The sequence below is a fragment of the Opisthorchis viverrini genome (assembly GCF_000715545.1).
Source record: "Opisthorchis viverrini unplaced genomic scaffold opera_v5_47, whole genome shotgun sequence".
Classification (NCBI taxonomy): Eukaryota; Metazoa; Platyhelminthes; class Trematoda; order Opisthorchiida; family Opisthorchiidae; genus Opisthorchis; species Opisthorchis viverrini.
Genome location: NW_008751702.1, coordinates 2,006,002 through 2,030,526, shown reverse-complemented (window position 1 = coordinate 2,030,526; position 24,525 = coordinate 2,006,002). Strand labels below are relative to the sequence as shown.

Genomic DNA, 24,525 nt, shown 5'->3' with positions numbered 1-24,525 from the left:
ACCCCCCCAACCCATCAATTCAAGTTGTGGGCCCCCAATTTAGCCGACAGGAGCCGTTAATTGACACTCAACACTGATCTAGTTTGAAGAGGACTTACTGATTGGATCCCCGTCTGTCTTTTAACCTGGCCAATTTGTTGACCTGTTCACTTGGCCTGATGAAGCTTCTGTGTCAAAAGCGAAACGTTGCCCAAATAAAAACTACCGATTGTTTACCAAGCTCTTCTGAAACAAACGTTATTATTATTAAGAGAGGACTGGTGGATGATTTGGAGATTCACAAGGGAATCGAACTTGCGTCGCCAGTCTTAAACACTTGGACACTTATGATTCAGGCAACTAGCTTGTCATACCCTACAGTTCTCGCTCGCTAGAGGACACCGCTTATTTCTGTTTGTCCGCGTTTTTCTTTTCTCTAATAAGTTCTTTCAACTGTTTCAGGACCCAGGTTCCGTCAAGCAACTGGAGCAAAACCTTGTGAACCAAATTTTCAATACCTTCTACGAAACCGGGGTTACTGGCAAGTAAGGACACATTTTCGTGTGGGTGCGTAGCTAGTCTTATTTTGTAACCATCGTAATTACAGTTGCACTACTAGTACGTATCTTTTATCAGGTGTGTGAATACCGGAACGGGTGTACCGCATCCTGCCGCTGTTCACCACTCCAGGAAGTGAGGACAATTTGCGTTTGCCCGTTGACATGGGTGAATGCGTCTATATCTTCGTGTGTGTGTATGTATGTGTGGAAAGTTTCCGGTGTTCGTACGCAGTGTATTCCAACTATTCTGTTCGTCTACAAGTTCTGATCTCATGGAGACATTTTACTGGCAACGTACGGGCTGAAAACATCGAACAGAATGATTCAGAAGCGATTCCAAACCGTTTAAGAAACGCATTGTACGCAAATCTTTGATATCCTCCAGATAAAAGGTCACCGTAAAACTTTGGTATCACGCAGAGATCAAAACTCTTTTGCCATTTAGCTTCCGTGTATTTGAGTGGATGATGGGTCCACCTCGGTTTGAGCAGCCGGACCATGCTCTAATTATGGTCCATGACCACCGTTTGTTGGTGCATGTGCTCTGCATGTCCGATCACCGTCTACCGAATAAAAGTCCCAACCTCACACCCTTTTGTTATGAGATTGGTGGGAGACATAGCCACATAAAATGAAAGTTCATGCTGGATACGGAGACGTCTTCGTACCTTAATTGCTCTGCTCGATTTGTTTCTGTCTACATGCCGCTGAAGACTGCGCAACGCGGTACATAGTCGATCTCACCGGCAAGATGCTGGTTTCCCAGCTGCATTTGTGTTTTGTGTGTCCTAGGCGTTGTACTCTGTTGTGACGTCGATTGCTCTGTGTGAAGGCTTTGGGTGAGCTGAAATGTATGTGCTCATGCCTCAGCAGTCTAGATAGCCACTTCTTGATGCATGTCAGATGATACCGAGTTATTAGGCACCTGGTCCAGCTTGCTTTAACGAACAACTAGTGGGCATCCCAGTCCATCTGCACACACGTTCTCACTGAAGCTAAGGACGAAAACAACTGTTCGACACTAACCAACTTAACTGGATTTTGATTGTCTGTCTAGAGGAAATGGGTTAACTTTGAGGGTAAGTGCACGCACTCACTCGTAGTGCTATTAGGAAAGGTTCCACCCACCCAAGTGCTTTTCGTCTGGCTTGTTCTGGATGTTCTGGGTAAGTGGTTTCAATCGCACGGATGTGCAAGGCGAACTTCAGTCACCAACACTCAGTAAATTGCAGATTCCTTGCGTCGCCCCTCTGCGTTATGGGTCATATCTTACGTACAGGGCTGAGAACAAAGTTCTACGAATGTACCTTTTTTCGATACGGGCAACCGGGAATTATTTTGCTGTTTACACTGTATGCGAACTCCTGTGGACTCGTACGAGTATACGGGAAGCTCTCGCCTGAGTTCACCACATCCAGTGGTGTAAGATTAGGCTGTCCTCTTTCCCCTTTCCTCTTCAATTTTGTTATTGATATGTTGCTTGGAATTTATCTGTCTGCCTCTGAAACCGGGGGAGTCGAAATGCTACCGGGACGTTCCCTCACAGGCATTGAGTATGCAGACGACATTGCTCTCCTTATCTCAGATCCTTGCCAAGCGGAAACCACTTTAAATAACCTAAATAACTGTGCTGTACGGTTTGGCATGCGCATCACACCTGCAAAGTGTAAGGTGCTGCTACAAGACTTGGTGGGATCGAACCCACACCTCATGCTTGTAGGAGAGCCAATTGACGTGGTAGATAAATTTGTTTACCTGGGCAGCTGTATAAGTTCCGGTAGACTGACCGGAGGTGAGATTACTTCTCGAATCGCAAAAGGCCATGGCAGCTTTTGCCAACCTTCGACACCTGTGATACCGACGTGATGTAAGCTTGTCTGTCAAGGGAAGAGTTTGCACTGCGCTGGTGCGATCCATTCTGCTTTGTGGATCAGAAACATGGCCTCCATGCGCAGAAAACATACAGAAGATGTCAGTGTTTGATCATCGGTGTTTCTGAAGCAGTAGACAGGTCTGATGGGAACATCGGACTGTTAAGGCTGAGGTACGCCTGATGTTCTTAGTAAGAAATAACTCTCCAGCGATAGATGGATTACTCACGCTTCATAGGTTGTCCTGGTTAGGACATGTACTCCACATGCCAGAAGACCGTCTGCCTCACAGAGCTCTTTTCTCCCAGCCCTGTACTGAGTAGAAGCGACCGAGTGGTGAACAATGTATGACCTGGCAACGAAGTTCGAAAACACCAACCAGTAAACTTAGTCCGGTAGGCAACTGCCGCCTACCTGGATGGGGACCCTGGGACTCAAATCACCAGTGGTTAATGACATTGGCGAGAATGGTCCAATCGCGCAAATAGTGATGTTCGTGCATCAAAGCTATTGCATTCGATGCGTAGCTACCCGAACAAACTGAACATGCCTTCGCCTCCAAGGCTTGATGGTATGTTCCACTCTCCCGTTTCCCGGTGATCGGAACTGCAGCAGCTGGAACCAATGTGCCTATGGTACACGGCTTATGGCTGATACATTGAATTGAATTGTACAAAGGATAAAGTCACCGCCCTTCTATTGTAATCGCTGTGCAAATTATAAACGATTTTACATCTCCAACCACGAGGAGCTCTATTGTATTGAACCTAGAAATCCTAGGCTTTACAATGTGCCTTGGTACACGGCTTATGGCTGATACATTGAATTGAATTGTACAAAGGATAAAGTCACCGCCCTTCTATTGTAATCGCTGTGCAAATTATAAACGATTTTACATCTCCAACCACGAGGAGCTCTATTGTATTGAACCTAGAAATCCTAGGCTTTACGTTTTGAACCATGTTATTGGAAGAACCATGAGCCCGAACGTCAATTAGTATAAATGTTGATGTTTGTTGAAGCGTGGAAACTCTACTGTATAATTCTACTGAGGTCCTCAGGATTTCAATTATCATTCGTGTTCTTTGGAGAAACAAGTGGCCTCTACATCAGGTGTCAGACTTGCCAAATCCGCGTTGTTTGAAAGCATTCTGACCATGGTGGTCAAAACTACCTTCGTTTATCGTACTGACTGTATACGGGTTTAGATGCGGCACTCCGTGCAATTTTGTGAGTGCTTTCCACAGACGCCACGACACTTGCTAGAGATTTAGTTTCAAACTCGAACCATCAGAACGACAAGAACAGTCCCAAAAGGACAAACGTTCATTCGGCTTTCTATTTCTGGAGCCGAAGTTCTTGAGAAGTAGCTCCAACCGTACACTCATTTTGCGAACAAGTTTGGTTTTGTGAGAGGCTTACCCAAGACCAAACTGAACCGTATGTAGAGATCGAGTATCGAAAACTGCGTTTGGTATTCACTTTTGAGGACTCTGATCATACTGACATACTGACAGTCGTTTTTTGGAAATATTACTTGACACCTAAGTGATCTGCCTTTCCTACCATCTTGGTCCTCTTTTCATATTGGCGCAATCTGCCTACGAGGAGTTAGTATAACTTGAATTACCTTTTTTACCACGTTGCGTCAAAGCCATGCATGTTTACGTTCGATAAAAAGTTATTTTTCATGGTAGTATTCGCCACACGCCAAATTATGGAAGAATAGTGGGAATAGAGAACCATCTTACCACATGGTATGAATCGACAAAAGGTGTCCAAATAGGTATCCACTTTTGGCGAGTAGCGGGATCCACGTGATGATGAGTTTAATGACGGACAAAAATATTGACTGTGTGGTAATAAGCCAACATTTTGGATTACTTGATTCTTTTGCTTAACACATGTTCGGACATTTTGTGCACACATTTCATCATCTGGACCATCAAATTATTCCCACTGAATTTTTCACTAGTTAAATTGCGGTACGGGACTCGGCGTATTATTCTTCAGTAGTCCCTGTTCCAAACTGTAGTCATGTACTCGCTCGTCCACCAGGATGCTTAACGTCCTGACTGAGGCAAATAGTCTTCATGTACCTCCATGAGTCACACCTGGAACTGGTGTTACAATGCCGATTTCACGGGTGTCAGCTGTTTTCGCGAGCACATATATCATCATCATTTGCATCGGTCTCTTTATCCGCTCCCTTGTACTAGCATCTCTATGTGACCCGAAGGGATAGTCTGCCTGTACGCATGCATCCGTAAACAGTTTACCGTCAGCTTTGCTGTCACACGACTTTGCTTAGAATTTCAATAACCCACGCAATTCTACCATTTATTGGTAAACATCCGTCAGCTGGAACCACTAAAAATGGTTCACTGTTGATATCTGATACCGAGGACACTTCGATTCATATCCGTACTCACTACGACCGTTTTAAAGTGCCAGAATTCGGCCGATCTGTAGGTGCAATTTCCTCTCGATTTTGGATTGCCGCAGATGACTTCATAGTCTAAAAAGGTAAATTTTATTGAAAAGACTTCCAGTTACTATCGACACAGTGTTCGTATGCTATAACACACTGCACTGTACGATTAAAAAACTAATGATGCTTTCTTGATATTGCTGAAAACTCTTTGACAGCAATCTTATGAGTAATCTTATGACTAAGTTATCAGCTCCCGCCTCCGATGCGCAACTACCTACCCCACCTCCCCGAATCATCGGTGCACAAAATTGTGGCAGCTAAAACCACTGTACGACAAGTACGCGGTTATTACAGCTGACAAATGAATGAATAGATGCGGAAGTTATATCAGTCTCCTCTTTGGCTATTCTAAGTCGGAATGTCTGAGCCTCCCGGTTGGTACTGTATGGGCGATTCCTTTAGGTTATAAACCTTGTCAGTAATGGTTCAAGACCGTATTCTCTAGTGGTTATGTTGTTCCACCTATGCTTTCATTATGACACCAGAATTAGTTGGTTCTATAACTGCAATGTAACTGTGAGACAAGGTTTCCGGGATCAATTGAACGTTGGACCCTGCGGCAGTAACCAGAACCTGTTGATTGATATGTGACGGCTGTAGCGTCCAACTACTGGCGTAACGATGGGTACTACTAATGAACCATGCGAGTAGTCTATGGTTAGTGGCCAAGCTCGGCCCCGCATCTGATGGAAGATGAAGTCTATTGTGGAAATTGCGGAGTGCTCGTCTATTATTGTGTTATGGTTAGTGAATATCCAGCAAAGTTCAAGAAGATGCGTGAGAACGTTCAATTTTTAAAGACTATGTGCATATGAGATGTTTACCTTCTTGTCTAATGATTTGTAACTGCTTAGTTCGTGTTTGTGACGTCGCATCGAAGGTCTTTCCCCTTTTTAACGGTATTTTTACTATCATATATGTATACCTATACCAGCCATGATCGCCCTGGTAACCAGAGCCAAAACACTTTGCGATACGATGCAACGCGATAACCGATTTTGCAACCTGAACTATAAACCTGCCGAAAGCATGCAACACCTTTACCGATATTATTATTTTAAAGTCAAATATTGGATGAAGTTTTGCACTTGGTTGAACGGTTTCTTAAGCTCCTAGCGTTTGTCTCGTTTCATTTTCTCCAGCACACCAGTCAACCAACTCTTCATACTTCCTGGACACAACTTCGTTCATGTACTCCTAGGAACTGAATATAGTTCCTCAGGATCCGGCGGTCGAAGGATGGTACACGATGGAGACCTTGCACAGGAATACTTAGAGTCTATTTTAGACAATATGAACTTTGGTCATTTGAGCTCGAAAAAGGAGACCAAGCGTAGCCATTTGATTCAATCTTGTCTTAAGCCGACCGACATGATGTTTGAAGCACCACCAGAGCCTACAGCTTGGGACTATCCACCTCCAGATCAGCCTGAGGAACACACGCTAGCTGCGTTTCTTCACATGCATGTGAGCAACATGCTGGATCAACTTGCCAGTCGTACAGGAGGCTTTAGTCAAAATCCGTTGGTACATGAGTTGCCCACATGCAAAGGATGGTTTATGGTAAGTTGGAGACCATGTGAGATTTTCTCATTGTGTTGACTAGTTCCTATAGCTATCTTGCAGTATCGATAAATTTATCTGAATTTTCTGCAGATTCAGCCCTAGGCACTAGCACTTGCATTTAAGGATGGATCTTGAGCGTGATATACCATATGACAAATAGAGAATGCTACTGGTGACATTATCTAGATTTCTAAAGGCTGACCGTTGTATCCCATCGACAATCCAAGGTCCCCTGTCACCCTTAATTGGCAACGCGGGGCCAGCCGAACGTGAACAAGCAGTCAGCGAAATTGAACGTGATAGTTGATTGTCGAACCAGAAGCACAGAACTGATTCGATGGGAGCGAAATAAGTGCTTTTACAAACAGACGTCTGCCCTAGTGCAATTAATGCAGTGTCCAATGTTTGTGCAGCCAAACTACAGAGATGCCAAGTCGTCATATCAGAGCAGGAGAGACTTTTTTCCCACCATATCAGTGACCATTTCAGTCAGCTTCATCCGAGAGGCAAAGACTTACTCTTTTCTGGATGATTGTACCTTTAGAGGAGACAGTTGTTTCGTGCCCCAAAAGTAGAGGCGTTAGCGCTGGATCCCTTCGATTTTGAAGGCTGCTTATAAGATCTGAAGTGAATTTTCTAGTCGGGAGATGGCATGAAGGAACTCCTCCATCATCTTGATTAAGTTTCAGCAAACCATCCTTCCGGACGAATAATACAAAATTCATTAGCTCTTTTTCGAATTTTCTAATCTCTGTCTAAGGTAGATCAAAATGATCAAAAATAAGGTTTGCTGGAAACTCATGCCTTTTCCACCGCATTCCCCCATCGCTGATTTTTGCTCACCAGCAAGAAATCCAAACTCCAGTTTTGACCAAAGTATGTTTATAAAAGCCATAGAGTGTGGTAATGAAACAGAGGTGAGCTTTGTACTGCTTCGTGTGTTCAGAGATCTCCATTCACAAGCCAAAACAGTTCTGATCGCTTGGTTTTGAGGTCGTTGCTCGACGATTGGTCGTTTTCTCGCCTGTTTCTGTGAGTGGCTCTTCACCTGAAAAAGAAGTACTACTTTATATGCAAAATATTGTGAAATCCATTGACAGGGCATACGAGCGTTATCCTCCAGAAGCATTTCTGATCCAATTAAAAGCATGACAGAACCTTTTCGTCAAGCTTAGCAACCCATTGAACTATGTCGGTGGATCCTCATGAAGCTTCTACAATTTCTCATACGAAGTTGGTCAGTGGAGAACCTTCTGGCATTTTCATTCACTTGGTTCTCCAGGTTGGGAGTTGGAGCAGTTGTGACAACTTGTTCCTTACGATATCGATTGGTTGATATTACGTCAACCACCGCTGCATTGCGTCTAGGCTTTTGAAATAAAGGCCCTGGTTAAAGGCTCTATTAATCTTTCTGTCTGCTTTTGGGTGCACTGATTGTACCACAGCCCGCACAACAGATTACAGCCGAACGTACCATCATGACACATCGGCCATAAAGTGATGGCATTATCTCGGTCATCCTACATAAGGCAAGAAATATAAACGGAAACAGGACACCACTGGCGCGTCCTTTCACTTCTTATTGTCATCTGTTAACGTGCCTCTTGATCCATTTATCAACCACTCTTCTATGGACCCTTGTTGTAATGACGTCAGTCACTTAACCAGGAACGCGATTAAGTGCATGCCATACCGGAACTCTAATTATAACTCCAAGTCGGCGAAGCACGCTCTCCCTCAACAGCTAACCATCCTCGTATGCTCTACGAATAGTTCAGATTAGTCGTAACACCGAGAGACGCATGAGTAGAGTGCTTCCGTTCATACAAAGCACCTCTTGGTGGTATATTTAGTTGGCATACAACGTACAATCCATGATGAGCGCCTTTTCCAACTTTGTACCGCTTACCAGTTGTTTCTCACTAGTAGCTGGTTCAGACGCAGTGACCGACGCTTTGTACCTGGTACTCCTTTATTGAGAAGCTGCCTGAGATACAAATTCACCACAGCTCCCTCATCTACCCCTGGTGCAGATCAGTCCTTGACTGCTAAACATTCTGGAATATACATCAATTCAGATTAGGACTTCGTTCGGTGTAAATTTTCTTTGAAGTTCTCCTGAAAACCTAGAGATCAAGTGGAAACCCCTATGGGTGGATGCTCTGTTTGTGTTTTTTCCAAGTGTGTAACGAAGAGACTGGACCTTACCTCAGTTTGAGGGTTTGTGCGTACACATAATCTAGCGACATACACTGGGGAGTGTACGTGTGACACTCACAAAGTTTTTCATACTTGTTTGGTCACTGGGTACCGACCAGACTAACACAGTCCCCTAGTTCTTCAGGTTTGGGATCAGCAACTTGTTCTTTAGTAAAAGGGGATACATTAACATTTCCCAGCAAACATCACTGCCTTGTAGTCAGGCTTTTGAGTCAAATGCTTTGAACCAGAACACTCACCTAACAAAGTCACCTACTGAAGTCCTTTCTTATGTGGATTCTTACTAGAGGTTTTTGTTCGGAACCCTGCAAGATGCAGTGTGCCCCGCTTGAGGAACGGCGGATCTAGATCTAAGCAGTGGATCTCGAACACTTAAATTTCTCCTGGTCCAAAGTACAATACCACTCGACAAACTGTCAGACCTCAGGTGACACAGCGTCTGAGGAAATTAAAAAGCTTGGGCGGCCCACAGAAGTGAAGAGCTGGAGGAAACGGGAAGCTCGGGATGTGCGTAACCTGTTCCAGCTGACACGCAAACTGGCCTCTGCTGGGCGATGGCGAAACAATTCCGATAAAAGCAGGTCACTTGTTTTTGAGAAGGGAGAACGTTTGCATCAATGGGCTGAATGGACAATCAACTACAATTAAACTGGCCACCTGTCGGATTCCCGACCCGCTACGCATCCCTAAACAGTGAACTTGAAACCTCCGACGGCTTCGGAAGTTAATGAATTCTGTTCACCCCACAAACGTCACTGAGTCGCTGGCCCTGACGAACTCCCATCTGCTCGATTCAAAAATGGAGGTGAAATCCTTAGGCGGTGCCTGTTTAACTTATTTGGGCGAAGGAAACCATTCTAATCAATCGGCTTGTGTCGATCATAGTCCCCATACTTAAAAATGGTGCTCACAATGAGTATGGGATTAGGCTGACTTATGTTTCAATCAGAATATTCTTACTTCATCTTATGAAGTCAGTGAAGACGGGACCTGAGATCATCAAGCGGGATTCCGGCCGGGAAAGGGTTGTATGGACGACATCTTCATACTCTATCAAGCGTTAGAGAAACGATATGTGTACAGGCGCCTCACAATCTTGGTGTCCCTTGACTTCAAGACTGCGTTCGATTCTGTCGACCGGTTGATGCTTGTCCACCCAGTCACACAACAGGGTATGTTCCAGAAGTTCGTGAATATCATGCGCCGTTTGAATTTACAAACAGCTCACGTAGCATCGCAATTCACCTTCTATCAGGACTATTTTGGTGCATCTTACTGGGCATCATCCAGATGCCGGTTCCTTTTCACTAAAAATTCGATGCTTACTAAGTGTCTATTCATTAGCCTGAGATCAGATTACTGTGTTGGTGGGTCATCTAGTCAGAAAGGTTTGTCTGAGGTCTGAATGGTACAAGCCTTCCGTTGAGTTTGTGTTGATCGATCTTTGGTTGAACTCCCCGCACTGAGCTGTAAGCTGGGAGGAAATCGTAATCGCCCGCTAGCAATAAATCGCCTATTATTTATCAACCTTCTCTGAAGCCGTGACTTGTCGGAAGAATGTCATGATAAGTTTGGGTGCTGTTTGTCTTGCTCGCCTTCCACAGTAGGGTCCACGTGCCCCTCTATGTGTTTGACTGGACACAGTGAACAATATGGTGGCCAACCGATGGCAGTGGCGTTGTGGTTGTCAGTTTCTATCCAGATTGTCCAACCGAATGATGGACATGTAGGCACCTCGGTTGTTTGTAATAGACTAGCCGTAGACCTCCCTCCCTCCGTGTCGCATTTCTTTCCTTCCATTTTAAGACCCCATTCACATAAAGTGACATGGTCTTGTGACGGTGTTCCCCTGGTGTTACTGTCATTGATAAGGATGATGATAGTGATGGTTTCAAAGCTCTTCTAGTGGGTTGAAAACCACTGTACCTACTACATGATAAGGCCTGATCCATGAGTGCATATATACATAACCACTGGTTTTTCGTCGGTCATTATATAGGTGTTCCAACTATCTGACTTTCATTGATTGGTTTCTCAGATATTGTGGACCATAATGTAACTGAGACATCCTTTGCTCACTGACATTAGTGGGTGCCATTCGATAACTGACAGTGAAAACCCTTTCAGATTCCGAACTGAATTTCATAGTTACTGGCATATCACCGACTTGCTGACACTGACCATTTCTGTTATGTTAACTTTCGTTTAGGTTTTCAACTAATGACTGACACAAACAGCAATAGTTGAACTGGTTTCCAAATTACCAGGTCGATCTGTTCCTGTTTTAGGCGTGTTACAAATTGTATACGAGTCTCATGGCGGATGACGTCTTACCAACGGATGTGGTCCCAGAAATTTCTGCTGATCAGTTGTGTGAAGATTCCTCGGTACGAACTTCGCTTGCTCAAGCATGGTATCGCTCCTTGATGGCACTTGTCTCCTGTACAACAGTACGATCTTCCGGTCTACCAAGCTCGGTTAGTCAAGACCCAGTGGTTGGCGGCGAGCATACAACGAAAGACATCGTTCGTAGTCAGTCACTTCGCACCGATCCACTTTACAGGCTCTCTGAAATTCGATGTCGGGCAGCATTGACAGCCGCTGAAGTTCATTACAAGCAGGACCTTCCTATTCACTACTCGAACACTTACCATTTAGTCAAGGTACGGTTTTTAAGCGATTTTTTTTTGCTGGCTCTTGAGGGATGCCCCACACGAACAGATCTTTTTGAACTGTGTTAGCAGTCGAAAAATTTACACAGGCTAGATACATTTCTCTGTTATGTGGTATCTACATAGCGAGCGGACGTAAGGTCAGCTGATTTGTTGATCGAACCAGATTTACTGGGAAACTCACTTTTACTGGTTGCTTTCATGAGCACTACTTCTGAACGATTTCCACATACGAGCGGGTTTTTCTGACTCTACTCTGCTCGGTCTTAGTTACATTCATTGCTAGAGTGTGTCACGAATTCGTGACACGAACTCCACCTACATTGAGTCGACATTCATCTGCTTCTAAATCTCCATGATTTGTTGCTAGAGTTGCCGAATTAGTACCTATATAACCCCCCTTTCCGTCCCTTCTGACACGACTTTATTATATAAGGATATGAGAAGGATACAGCGATGTAACTGTGAGCTTCTAGTGGCCACAATCGGTCTGTTCGCAGTTGAAGGGATGACCCAGGTCGTAATGTTGACCGTTGATTTGTTCGCTTGGCTGAACAGTTTGTTTGCAAAGGTTTCATGACCGGTAAAACTTACAGCACTTCCATCCACAACCGCGGTAAAATGTTTGCGGACAAATCAACGGTCAGCATTGTTTCACATTTCAACTCTACACCCCTACGTCTATATTTTTCGCCTTTTAGATTACTCTGGTTACACAGCAGAAAAGCGACTACCGGTATGGGTTCATCATAATTATGAACCAGTATACCTCAACTACGATGTACAAAGTGATAGTGACAACTTGTAAGGTACTTCTACTCTGACCGATGTGGGTAGTTTGCTAACTATCCACCATCCACCACTATCTATCCTCAGATAGATGCCTGACAGTAATCACCGTAACACTATTCTTAGTGCAATCAGCTGATATCATAAATTCGTTTTTCTTTAGGACATTTGTTGTCGGTGCATTGTACTGAACCTATCCAGCACGGTTTACTATGAAAAGCTTTCCGCCAAAAGTAGTGCCAGAGATGCCCTCTAGTGCAGAACATGTATACTTCTGCTAACTCTTCTTCCAAAATCCGAACGCCCGCTCAAGACTTTTATCAATATTCTTTGCGGACTGCATAGTTCTAATTAAAAAAAGTCTTCACTCAGCGTCGAGAGGGCTTCCCAAATAGGGTTTGCTGAGTTGCGATTGTTTTCGCAGTACTGAATTCGAACACTGACCTGAAAGCCGTTTAGAGACTGTGCCTTTCGGTTGCCCATATCGAAGAAAAATTCACCTTTTGGAAATGCATGGAGCCCACACTGTAAGGAGGTCAGAATCCTACAATCTTGAGACTGATTTCTTATGAGTTTGCTGTGTGACCATTGACATCCTGCTACGCAGCCATCTAGATATCCACTTTGTCTTTCTGTTCATCTTTCATTGCGGAACGCGTTTGAATTCAGCACTTACTTCCAGCCGACTGCTATGAACCCACTTGCGGTATTCCCACTTTTCTGCTCAACAATCTCACGGCATAGCTTTCTCCACCTCTAGGTCGTTTCTGCCTTCAACGTGGTAATCAGCTTGGCCCGCGGTCCCCTTGTCTTCGCAACATTGGAGCAGTTGTCAAAAAGGTTAGCCCATCTTTACCTTGCTGGTCGTGTGACCTGCTCGGCAGTTTCTCTAACTGGCCAACCATGTCAGCATGAGCTCCATCGGCTCCCCGAGGAGGGTGCAAGTTTACGTGCCATTTTTCTGCCTGCTGGGAAAGAGGCTGTATGTTCGGAGTCCATAATAACTTCACGACTAGCCACCGGATTGAATCGAGAGGCAAATACCCTTTTGGATAACTTGGTTCCCTTCGGTAAGTCTTCCGGTTGTGTTGACTCGTGACTTTCCACAAAGATTGTCACTAGCTACTTTTCCTGGGTACAACAGTCTTCAGTGTGCCAGGCTCACATCAGTTTTTCTTTGTCGTGCCTCACAATTCGTCATAGGTCTCTCTGGAAGGTGGAGAATTTACTGGCTCCAGTCTCTCCTGACTGACCAGTTGACAGTTAAGACAGATGGCGCGAAAGTAGATGCTGATGAAGCGGTCGTAGGTGGAAGCTCGTCACAGAAACCAGATCTCACTCCAGCTGAGTCGGGAGATGACGAGACCAATCAACATCTAACTGTCATGCCACATCGTTCGGACGTCATCTTGATCAATGCCTGCAGCTGTGGTCGTCAACAGGCTGAGCGACCGGACCCCTTTGATTACAAAGAAGCTAACTGGCGCTTCTACTCTACGTTGGCTAACATGTGTTGTAACAAGGTTAGTCATTCCGTGATCACTACTGTTTTCGCATACTCGGGTCCGTTGGTTGTTATGGTAGAGCAAACGGTTATTTTACAGCTTCTGGTCTAATGGGAGATACCTCATGTTTACGTTCCACTGAGGTCCCCGGACGTTCTCGGCATCCTATACTTAGCGTCGGCCCATGTACTTTATCCATTTCGGTCAATGTAACCCGGTTTCTGTGGATGTGTACTCCTAGACGAGACAGAACACTGGATAATGATACCAACGGACAACCCAAACTCCTAGTCAGTGTTTCTTACTATCAAACTTATCTGAATCATGAATCCGTATGTAAAGGAGGACCGGGTAAACCGTTGCCTATAAGCGATTTCAGTCGTTTCGATCCTCACCGAACGAAACAAGCTTCTGGTACTCTCTCGCATCTGATGCTCGGTTTATAGCTGGCGAAATGAACTGCTGAATAGCACATGCACAAACGTAATAGGGGTGTGATCTTTTGTGTACTTTGCTCACATTCTCTGATATACCATAGTCCTTCCCTTAAAGAAAGCCCGGATAATGAGAGTCGCTACTAAGAACACTTCCACTTGTAGGGGTAGCAAAACCGATTAAGAAACAGGAGGGGGGTTGAAATTACCCATCAATTTGAACAGAAGAACCGTAGGACATGACCACTAGCCTTTTGTTTAACCGGGTGTGAAAGTTCTGCCCAACCGAAGTCCACTTGTTCAACTAATTTAACCCACAATAGGGCTTGTCCCATTGTGGCTATGGTAGTGATTGTCACCTGGTCTGACGCGAGAAACGAATCTGTGGTTCCAAAGGCATTTTACTGCATGTGTTTACTGTAGTAACCAATGTCACATAACCCTACAACCTAAACAACGTAGACGCTGTATTTTCCGCCTCCCCCACCTTAGAGACTGTTCAAGCGCTCCGGATGATTTTAGGTGTTATGTTGGGAAACATGGTGGTTGGTTCCGAGGGTGTGCAACCAGTATGTCTCCATTCTCACTTGCCAGTTTTAAGCAATAATGAATACTGATCGTTATGTAGTGGAGGACTTCCGGACATTCCAGTCCAATAATTTGCTCTTCGACGGATGAGAGGACATATCGTTGGTTGACGATTTGGATATACTGTACATTCCTTTCATTCCAAAAAAAAACAAGCGAATTCAACGGTGTCCGAGAGCTAGTCAGATTTCGGTGGGAGCATATTCGGCCTCCCGCGAATTTCCTGCACCGCTCCACAATCATATCCTGGATAAATTGTTTCAGACAAGGATACGCCACCTTGGGGTTAATTGATATTTCTGCCCATTGTACCATCTTTAATGTAACTTTTAAATGCTGAAAACCTCGGTGGTAACCAATAAAGTTGTATCTTTTGTTTCCTAAACCGAGACACAGTTCCCGTGGCTGGGTAGTGTGACTGCCGACTCCACTTCAGGATTGTTTAAATGGGCTTGTTCCCTCTGTGGCGTTCGGCTCGTTAACAAACTTGTAGAATTTACCACAGGTAATTTTTCTTTCAGTACGCAATTGTGTTCTGATGAGCCGCATCCCGATCTACTCCGGACATCTTTCACGTTGCTGGTCTCACTGTAAAGATGGAAGATTCGTTGGTTGGGGAACCCTACTAGTATCTGTCACTATTGAACTTCTATTATTGGTCACTACAACCAACGACACGTCATCGTCCTTTATAGAAGCCTTCTTGGTAGGACAATCAAGTTTTGTACTTTCCCCTTTTTATGGACGTGCAATGCGGTAATTGGTTTGGTATGCACTACGATATCAGAGTCAGGCGTTTATCTCATAAACTGGGAAAGACGGTTCAGAGATGTACGATGTTTGCTCGAACCAATTCCGTTCTGTTCATTTCTATTGGTTCCAGAGTACAAGGTTCACTGCTGAGCACCAGGGGTTGTAGTGACAACCATTCGATCTGTTTGTTACTCCTCAAACCCTCGATCATACAATAGTTTATCTCAGTTCTAATACCACCCATTCGTTCTAATTATGTCTTTGTTAGTGCCGATCGGCTGGAATATCCCATTAATCAGCAAAATGACAGTCAGTGCATTGCGGAAACCATCATGATCCCCTGTAGCTGTTGTTTTCGTGGAGGAGCCTGGGGTCATAACTGTGTTATTCTAGGGGGTGACGGCTATGCTAGGTACACTAAATCGGTTTCCACCCTGTCATATATATACATATATATATATATATATGCGGACAAATGAGACCTATCGAGTGTGATTAATGTACTCGTAAATTATTACACATAAGATTTTGTTTAAATTCGACACACAACTGCCTGATGAAACCGCCTTTGTGTCTGGGTGATGAACTGATGTCTAAGTTACTTTCCTGCTTTTGTCTTCTCTTGTAGCTAACCAGTATAGCTCTTGCGCCACAGTTCCTTTGTGACCAAGGTCATCCGTTTTGTCTACCTACTGACTCAGTTGCCGCAACTGCTTCATTAGCAGAAGGGCAAACTGTATTTCGAGCTTCATCACAAATCCCCTCGGATGGTAGCTGTGCTGCCGCACCCGTCGCGGTGCTCACAAGGCGCATGGCTGCTCTGGGTGTGAGCACCGATCATCGTCCTCTGCATTCCGGAGATAACCTGTCACCACAGGAACTTCTTCTGAACCAACCAGATCCAGCGGATGCGGACCTTTCCCAACCGGATGAGGAAGAGTTGATGATTTTATCGACCTCTGAACTGGGAGATGTAGATTTTAGAACACGCCAACAACCCAACGAAAACGATGCTACTGAAAACCTATGTAAGTATGACTCTAAAGCAGGTACTCCAAGTACAAAATTAAAAACCCACCTGCGGGCGTAGTCGAACCACCAAGCTGGTATCAGCGGAAACGTGGGCAAACACATATCTCAGGAGTGATTTGTCTTCTTCCCATGACGAGCACACATAACTAAAATAATAGATTTCCGCTTGGTGGAGTTGCCTACTCTTGTGAAGATAGTCATAATTCTACCTCCTTGGGGTGAATCCCTTAATGAGAAGTCATTAGTAGGATAGGGAATGTTGTTTGATGAGAAAAAAACCAACAATGAACAGTGTGTTTCTCCGGCTCAGTCTGATACGTCACGCTGAACAGGTACTTCTCCCAAAGAATTTAACCATCCACAAAACAAATCACTGTTTGGGAATGTATGTCTTCTGTCTCATCTCTGCATCGTCTGTTTTCCTCTTTGCCGTACATACACTTGCATCCCTTTTTTATAGTTTCACCAGAATTGTTGGCGCTCTGGTTGTTTTTCAAAGACTTGGCTACTGCGGTTCAGTGTAAAGAGGTTTTGGTACAACCACTACTCTGCAGATCGAATTGTTTCTTTGAAAATTCTCATTTGATTCCGGTGAGATATCACAAGTTCAAGCATACCACATGAGGATTTGCAATTGGTCAACACGTGACAACAAAGATCGTTACTGTGAGACCAATTAGAGAAAGCTCCCAGCTGTGGTCAGTAGGCTGGTGAGTCTTGGTTAGCTAAACCACCCTAAGACCGATTGTCCATTCGTATCCATTAAACAACGAGGATAGAAAAGCTATTTGTACTAGCTTTTAAGTGTGCACTGTTGGACGTAGGAGCTGTCGCACACTATGTAGTCGCCATTTCTGAATGAGACGTTGAGCTCACCTGAACGGTTAATGGTTGAAAGCCTTGGCTGTGCGAGATTTCAATCGCAGACAACTTCGATAAGGTGATCGCTCTTCAAGGAATTTCTGTGACTGATTTACCTTGGGTTCCCTGTCCTACGGTTTTGCTTGTGAAACGAGAACGAGAATGAACTTCTTGACGTTTGGAATAGTGAACGTCGCTTGGATGATTATCAATAGATGCTATAAGGCTCTTACTACCCGTATCCAGTTGGCTTCTCATTCAAAGTCTCAGTAGTTTATCTTTCTGGTTTTTACTTTCAATCGAATTCATTCACAGCCGCAATGGAAGGATCGGAATCTGATAGTACCAGCGAATCTAGTCTCACTTCACGAGCCCCTCCTTCAGAAGACGAGGAAGAAGTTGATGTCGACCAACCTTTGGCTGGATGTCGACGTCTTCCCGCAAAAGATGGGTCTTGTAGTGAATCGCGGTCACCTAGTCCATCTATGCCAGCTGAGCACAGTGCTCCTCTAAGATTGGTCGTTCGCTTCCGGGACGGTGTCCCTTCCTCCAACTGGATCGTTGGAGAGATCCCGCGCTACCCATCTTGGTCCATCTATGCTTTGGGAAAATATTTCAGCTATTCTCATTCCTCTGGTGAGTCTGTGCACCTGCTTCTGTGTGACCAAGGCTTTTCGTGGAGTTTCTTGATCTTTGCTCTTTGAATAGGACTGGCGGCAGATCACAGTCGTGCTCTTCAACGTGGGTCACCCAGATGAATTGATGTCACGGGTCCTGAGCTACTACAAAGTTGGTTGCCACTAGAAGCCTCCTAATTGTCCATCTGATGCTATCTTTTTTCGAATTTATCAAATCGGGCCTGTTGATCTAACCAGATTTGATCTGTTAGTTGATACAACTAAACGATTGAATTTGTGACTGAAACCCACTGCTTTTCAGACGTCGGTACTTCGAACCCCGCAAGTGGGCCAAAATGTAGCTCAGCAGGGTTCACGACTTTTATAGTTTCTGTAGGTGTTTTGCACACGTCTCAAACCATTCCTTCCTGGTGTTCACCATCCGGCGACTCAGAGTGACGGCGTCCGACAAATCTACGGAATTGGCCCTATCTGATGCCGATCAAAGAGCGCCCGGATCCGGTTGTTAACGAGAATGCCCGGTCCGCCTTACGAATACGTGGACATGCTTTCTATGGCGTGTACTATGCAAGTGGGAGCAACGTTTTTTCGAGGTTTGAGTTGGAACTCGCACATGTTCAGATTCATGGTTGTACGGCAGTGAAGCACCGGTGTTGAACACTGATGTCATGCTATCGATGATGATGATGACATGTTCAGATGCTGTATTTCGCTGTCACCTTCATGAATGTTATTTGTCGCACTTCAGGACTATCCTGCAGAGGCTTCCTGAGGAATAGCAACTTCTTACTACCATGGGATGTGACTATTGGAGCCGGTGCGTGGGCCTTCTCTGATCGCGGCGGTCGTGGTGGTAAATCTGGTCGCGGAGGAAAGTTTCGTGGTGGTAGAGCAGGTCAGTTTCTTTTCCGACTAAGTTGCGGTACACCTCAAGAGTATGTTACACCGGATTAATATGTGCCTTTCCAACTAGATCACCTACCACATATTCAGTCTTACTTAATTTCAAGCATCAAGTTTTGACTTTGCGATGAAAGTCGCCGACAACCGTGAGTGCAAATATAACGAATTCGACATAGTAGTCAGTCATTTCTTCCGTCAACCCCAAAAAGGTATGGCATTACGACGAGGATGAATTGTAGTCATCTCTTTGAATACACATTTCACTCAGTAGACCTTCGGATCGAAGGCTTTGAACAACAGTTCCGGAGACCACCTGCTGGTGTTCAGTCGGCTTTCGATCGGTATCAGAACTCCAGACCATAAACTTGGATTTCTCAAAGTTTTCTGGGGTACACAATGCGTGGGCGCCATAACGACGTTGGTCCTGACGAACTACCGCCAGCTTTGTTTAGGGATGAAGGCGAAACCCTTAGTTACTGCCTGTTCAACGTATTTACGTTTGTCTGGGAGAGGGGAGACCGTCGCAACCAGATGGGATGAATCAGTAGTGATGCCTACTTCAAAGAAGATGCTCGTAAACGTGGCTATCGCAGAAGTATCAGTTTGACCTCCCGTCGTAACAAAACTCCCAGAATCAGGCTGGGAGCTAAGAACCCCCTCCCCCGAGCTGAAGACAACGAGCAGTATATCGGCCAGAAATAGATGTGAACCACATGTTCACACTCCATCAACCACGACCCTCAATATTTGTGTTCTTTGATTTTAGGGGAGTATTTGGTTCTGTTGACAGGGCACATTTGTAAAACAGAGCGTGTTCCATAGCTGTTTCCATCACAGGTATAAGCATACGAGTAGTGAACGCTGATGCCTAGCTGTCATATATTTACAGACTTGTGGGTGTGTAGGAAGGTATGGATACCCTCCAGAAGCCTACCTGCAAGCGTGATCTCTAGCAAGAATATTCGTTTTCTTCATCCTTGTTCAATTTTGAGATGTTTAGACAAATGACAGAAAGCCTCCAGATCCCCGGTGTTCAAATAGTGACCGGCGAAAACGTAGTCTATCTTGAGTACGACGGTATGTTTCTAATTTTCGAAAATAAAACAGCGGGAGTGTTTCTTGAAGGGTTGACCGGGGTCACTGTGGGGCACTGGAGGCTACTGAGCGTTTTACGACGCATCTCAGAGGTTGCTTCAGCTGTGATGTTAGGCGGACGGACATGGTCCCTGCACAAATTTGTGGGTAGAATCGTGTTCCCCAAACTGTGGCAATTATAGCGTCTAAAAGGTATGCTATCGAGCGTCAAGGGTAGGGTGTATCAGACTAGTTGTCTGAGCTATTTAGACCTTATAACGCGGTAGTTTTTTATTCGAAACCCATGAGGCGTTGGCTAGTGTAATTCGTTCCTCGTTTTTCGTTGACATCACTTACCTTCAATGTTATTTTGCTGTTCTAATAAGTTCTCCTGTCAGTTGAGTATTGCAATCAATGATTATTGTATAACATGTGTTATTACTGAAGCAGCCTGTATTAAGGACATTTTTGACATTTTCAGATTCGGATACGGTAAAACTGTTTATCGGTTTTGAGATGGAGTGCCCGTTGGGTCACCGCTTCTTCCTTGCCGGTCCAGATCGAGCAATGGACGGTCCAATGCAAAGCAGCCAGGTACGTCGAGCGGTCCATGGTTTACTCACTCGCGACCTACCGCTCTACATGCCATGTCGATGTCGAACTGTACAAACAAACGATCCTCTGGGGCGAGGTGCTGGGTGCTTGATGTCGCGCCCGGATAACACTGCCGAATGGGACTCCTCGGGCGCAACCTCCACCGACAACAATGGGCGTCCAGTTGTGTGGGCTCAACTCACGCGAATCTATTTAGCCATTCCAGCAGCCCCGATCCGCGTCAGGTTTCAACCAAGAATCAGACCTGGTGCTCCCAGGTTAACCCCAACATTCCATTTGGGACATACGGTGGATCAATGTGCTGAGGGTTGTTTCGAAGCCTCTTCCGATTCGGAGCGAGAAATAACGGCTGATGAGGACAGCGACCCTGACCATTGTTGATACAAGGCTTTGGAATACCGCCGTCCAATATATAAACTCTCAAAAACGTCATCCCCCAAAGGTCGGAGGCAACGCGCCGGATTCGTTTCACTCAACAATGGATATCTCTGGGTGATTCGGTTACCGTATCCTTTTCATTGTTGCAAAAGTAATTTTTGTGTTTATTCTGTCCCAGCCACCACGAGCAACAGGTGTGCATATACGGCAATTTCGTATTTGAAGAAAGCAATCTCACGTCGCTGTGAATAGATCCCCCTGATCCAACGGTGTGTTGCTGGACGCTAGATTCCCAGTATGGGATAGAAGAGACTGTAATTCACCTCCAATTAACGTTCTAGGGTAATTACTTAGACTGGCATCAGCTTCCCAAAGCAATGTGTCCGATCATTGAGTAAACTTTGAGGTCCGCAAGCTCCGGGATCTTATGGCAGTTTATTACTAATAAACTATTGTCCGTGATTCTTATTACATTGACGCCTTTGTCGGCTTGTTGATTAACTAAGACTGACACATCTGCGGACTAACCATTACGTTTCCTCTGTAAAGATTCAGACTGCTCGGGGTGTGTGCAGTCAACCTTAATACACGCACATCATTCACGAAGGCCTACCGTTGTTTTCATTCGTGCTAATTAACCGCGCCTATTTAAAATGTTCTAACCGGCCACCATGCACCCTATGTCCTTATAGATTATTGCAGATTTTCCTACCATGATGGAGTTCAACTATTCCAAAGACCTAAAACACCGGAAAAATTGAAACAATGGAAATTACTGAAAGGTTCCATCAAGCTGGAGGTGTAGACTTACAAATCAGTTGTGATTTGTATCGGTCTGGTCCTCTTTTTCTTAGAGTTTTTGTAAAAATAAAGTTGCCTTATTATACAGAGAGGTGAGTTATACTTCGGTTCGGAAATGGTCAATGTTTTTCTTGGTTGTGGCCAACAGAATGTCTAGTTTTCACAGCCCGTGGCGGTTGAATTCTTCTCCGATAGTTTCCTGGCAATCTGCGCTTATTTCGAGCTGATTGTCTTCTGAATAACACAGTCGACGCGGGAGATTGAACAGAGGAACTTGTTAGGGCTGTTTCAAGGAAAATATTTTGGACCTCGTCCGGTTTCATCAAGATCGCCAAATGACGGATTTCCATAGGACCAACACGACAACAACCTCCCACCCATTGTGCCTTTGGATAGACCGCTTCTGGATCGCTTAGTCGAACAGCCACACCGTTCAACAACTCTTTTTCCCAATCTGCACAGCGGCGCATTGAAAATTGGACTATCGTACGTGCCCAAACACTCGGTCCTTTGTTCGGTGGCCATACCCAACGTCCACGTCTTCGACTTAATCCTTTTGGTGGGGGCAACCACATCTCACCACTGTTCGCGTACAGTACCAAGAGCTTGCGCGGTTTTGTGGACAGCTTATCCAGGTGATCTGGGCGCTTTGAACAAGGAGGCGGGTGATAGCCGTCGTCCGTACCGGGACCGCACCCATCTTGTCCTATGTTGAGATTGGATAATGCCAGCCCGATTTTATCGTGCTCAATACAGCAGTTCACGCCTATTCCGAATATCTGCAAATAAAACGGTATTAGACAAGTTTGGGAATCTGGAGATTGACAGATGTGGTTGCTTTTAACGTCAAAATAGTATTGAATTTACGATGAGAACACCGAATTCATCACACAGGAAATTGATAATCCTGTGATACGTGCTCGGTAAACATGCAAAGATAATACAGCCGGAGGACCGGGATTTTACGGCTCCACGATTCAACCACACGGATTATTTGGTTGGGAGATATTTGCTCAAAGTCGCGCTTTAGATCCCATCTTATAAGTGAGGTCTAGCTACGGTGGAATGCCGACAAGTACTGGACTCGTTAAAAATAGTCAGCAAACATACGTCTCGTGAATCTCTAGGGCTATCTTCCATCCATTCGTCAACGAGTGGCTGATGAACAGTGTGGCCAGCTTGCAATTAAACAAGACAGCGCTACTGCCATTCATCCATATGACGCTGATTTATAGCCTACCCGAGTCATTGAGAAAAGCTTGTCACACGTACAGACATTTTTTCCTGAAACCACCATTATCCCAACCTTACCCGAATGCACAAATCTTATGCATGTCTATAAAACACACCAGGCAGAAGTACTACATAGTAACGACCTCAGTAGACCACACAGTTGTCTAAATGGCACCTGCCTGTTGAACAACATAGAACTGTTGACCCTACGAACGCATGACCTGGCTAAATTGTCAGAAAAGTAAGGCCACACCGTGTTGGTGGGAGGACAAAAAATAGTGCATTTGGTTGTGCTTATGTCAGCCAAATTGCAAAGTATGGGAGATGAGCCATATTAGGTTTGCAGTAATGTGTGCAAGCGACCGTTGGCTACGTACTTGGTCACACTTTTGTATTTCCAAAGCAACCTGGTGAAGTGGGTCGCCTCCAACCGTTGTTTGTCCGTTGGAACTGGCGACAGAGAGCCACGCAAGAGATTGGGGTAGTCGTCGCATCACCTCGACTATTGCAACTACTTCCATCAATATGGGGATAGTTTCCCACGCCAAGAAATCGGCACCAGCATCCACTAGGATCTTTGCTCGGGCGTAATGAAACTCCACAAGTTCGTCAAAGGTCATCCTATCTGCATAACTGCCGGAGTATTCGGAACCGTCGGCTAAACATGCACCATAGGGGCCAAGGGAGCCAGCCACCAATACAGGCAATTTACGATTCTTCCACTGATGCGTGTTCGAGGCAAAACTCTCTTCGTCTGTCGTGGCTATTGCTCTTCGGACCAGACGAACGGCATGTCGCATGAGTTCTCTTGCTTCCGAGTCACTGATTTTCAGCGCTTTTGCCAGGGTTGGCGGTGAGGCCTGGTAGGTATTGGTCGAGAGAACATCACAGCCTGCGCGGAGATAGCTGAAAAAGAGCCAAGGGAAACGTATGAGGTTCTGATCACTCATAGATTACGTGTAAGTGAAAATCTAGGGCGAATTTCGCGCATCCGTTCTGTCACCATACCTTGAAAAGGAGCGTTACCTTAGTTTACCACTCTAACTGACAAATACCGGAAGGCGGAAGTCAGACAGGTTATCGTACCTTTTGTGTACTTCACATACCAAGTTCGGGTCTTCTTTCAGTAACCGACAACTCCATGCCTTGTGACCATCGATTGGAAGATGTGATCTTTTTTGGCACTCGCTCCCGACACCACCATCGAGAACGCGTATCTCGTTCAGCCACCTAACAACACGATCGTCTGTCATCGCCCGTCACTTGCCTTCAGACAGTCATGCCAGAAGGTTACCGGCCTAAATGGTTCGTTCAGGCAGTGAAATCTGAAACGATGAGGGCTGGTATTTAACGTGCATTTATGAGAACGTTACAGATTAGAAACTTAGTAGATTCCAATAAAATAAGCACAAAGATTCTCCAGAATAGTGAGTAGTAGTAGTTCGCAAACAAACCAACTTGCTTCCTGCATTTTTGTGCACCCACAACTAATTCACAGGACGAACGACAAAAAAACGATCCGTACCACTTGGGCGACTGTCTTTGGCGGTAATCACATT

General features: G+C 45.0%; 2 protein-coding genes across 2 annotated transcripts in view; one reads left to right on the top strand and one right to left on the bottom strand.

The window, feature by feature from the left end:
• The window catches only part of T265_03312 (hypothetical protein), a gene marked incomplete at both ends in the record, with an annotated part of 25,665 nt that extends 4,730 nt beyond the window's left edge, over window positions 1-20,935 (top strand). Inside the window, 9 exons of the mRNA XM_009167758.1 lie at window positions 442-524; window positions 6,047-6,467; window positions 10,979-11,353; window positions 12,912-13,221; window positions 13,355-13,674; window positions 16,060-16,459; window positions 17,640-17,960; window positions 18,711-18,857; window positions 20,421-20,935. Of these exons, the coding sequence (XP_009166022.1) occupies window positions 442-524; window positions 6,047-6,467; window positions 10,979-11,353; window positions 12,912-13,221; window positions 13,355-13,674; window positions 16,060-16,459; window positions 17,640-17,960; window positions 18,711-18,857; window positions 20,421-20,935 (2,892 nt within the window). The remainder of the gene's footprint in view (window positions 1-441; window positions 525-6,046; window positions 6,468-10,978; window positions 11,354-12,911; window positions 13,222-13,354; window positions 13,675-16,059; window positions 16,460-17,639; window positions 17,961-18,710; window positions 18,858-20,420) is intronic.
• A 917-nt stretch (window positions 20,936-21,852) lies between these two features.
• On the bottom strand, window positions 21,853-24,219 carry T265_03311 (hypothetical protein; the record flags this gene model as incomplete). Its single annotated transcript, XM_009167757.1, has 3 exons — window positions 21,853-22,512; window positions 23,344-23,872; window positions 24,053-24,219. 3 exons carry the CDS (start codon window positions 24,217-24,219, stop codon window positions 21,853-21,855), a joined length of 1,356 nt encoding a protein of 451 aa, XP_009166021.1.
• Window positions 24,220-24,525: the final 306 nt, after the last annotated feature.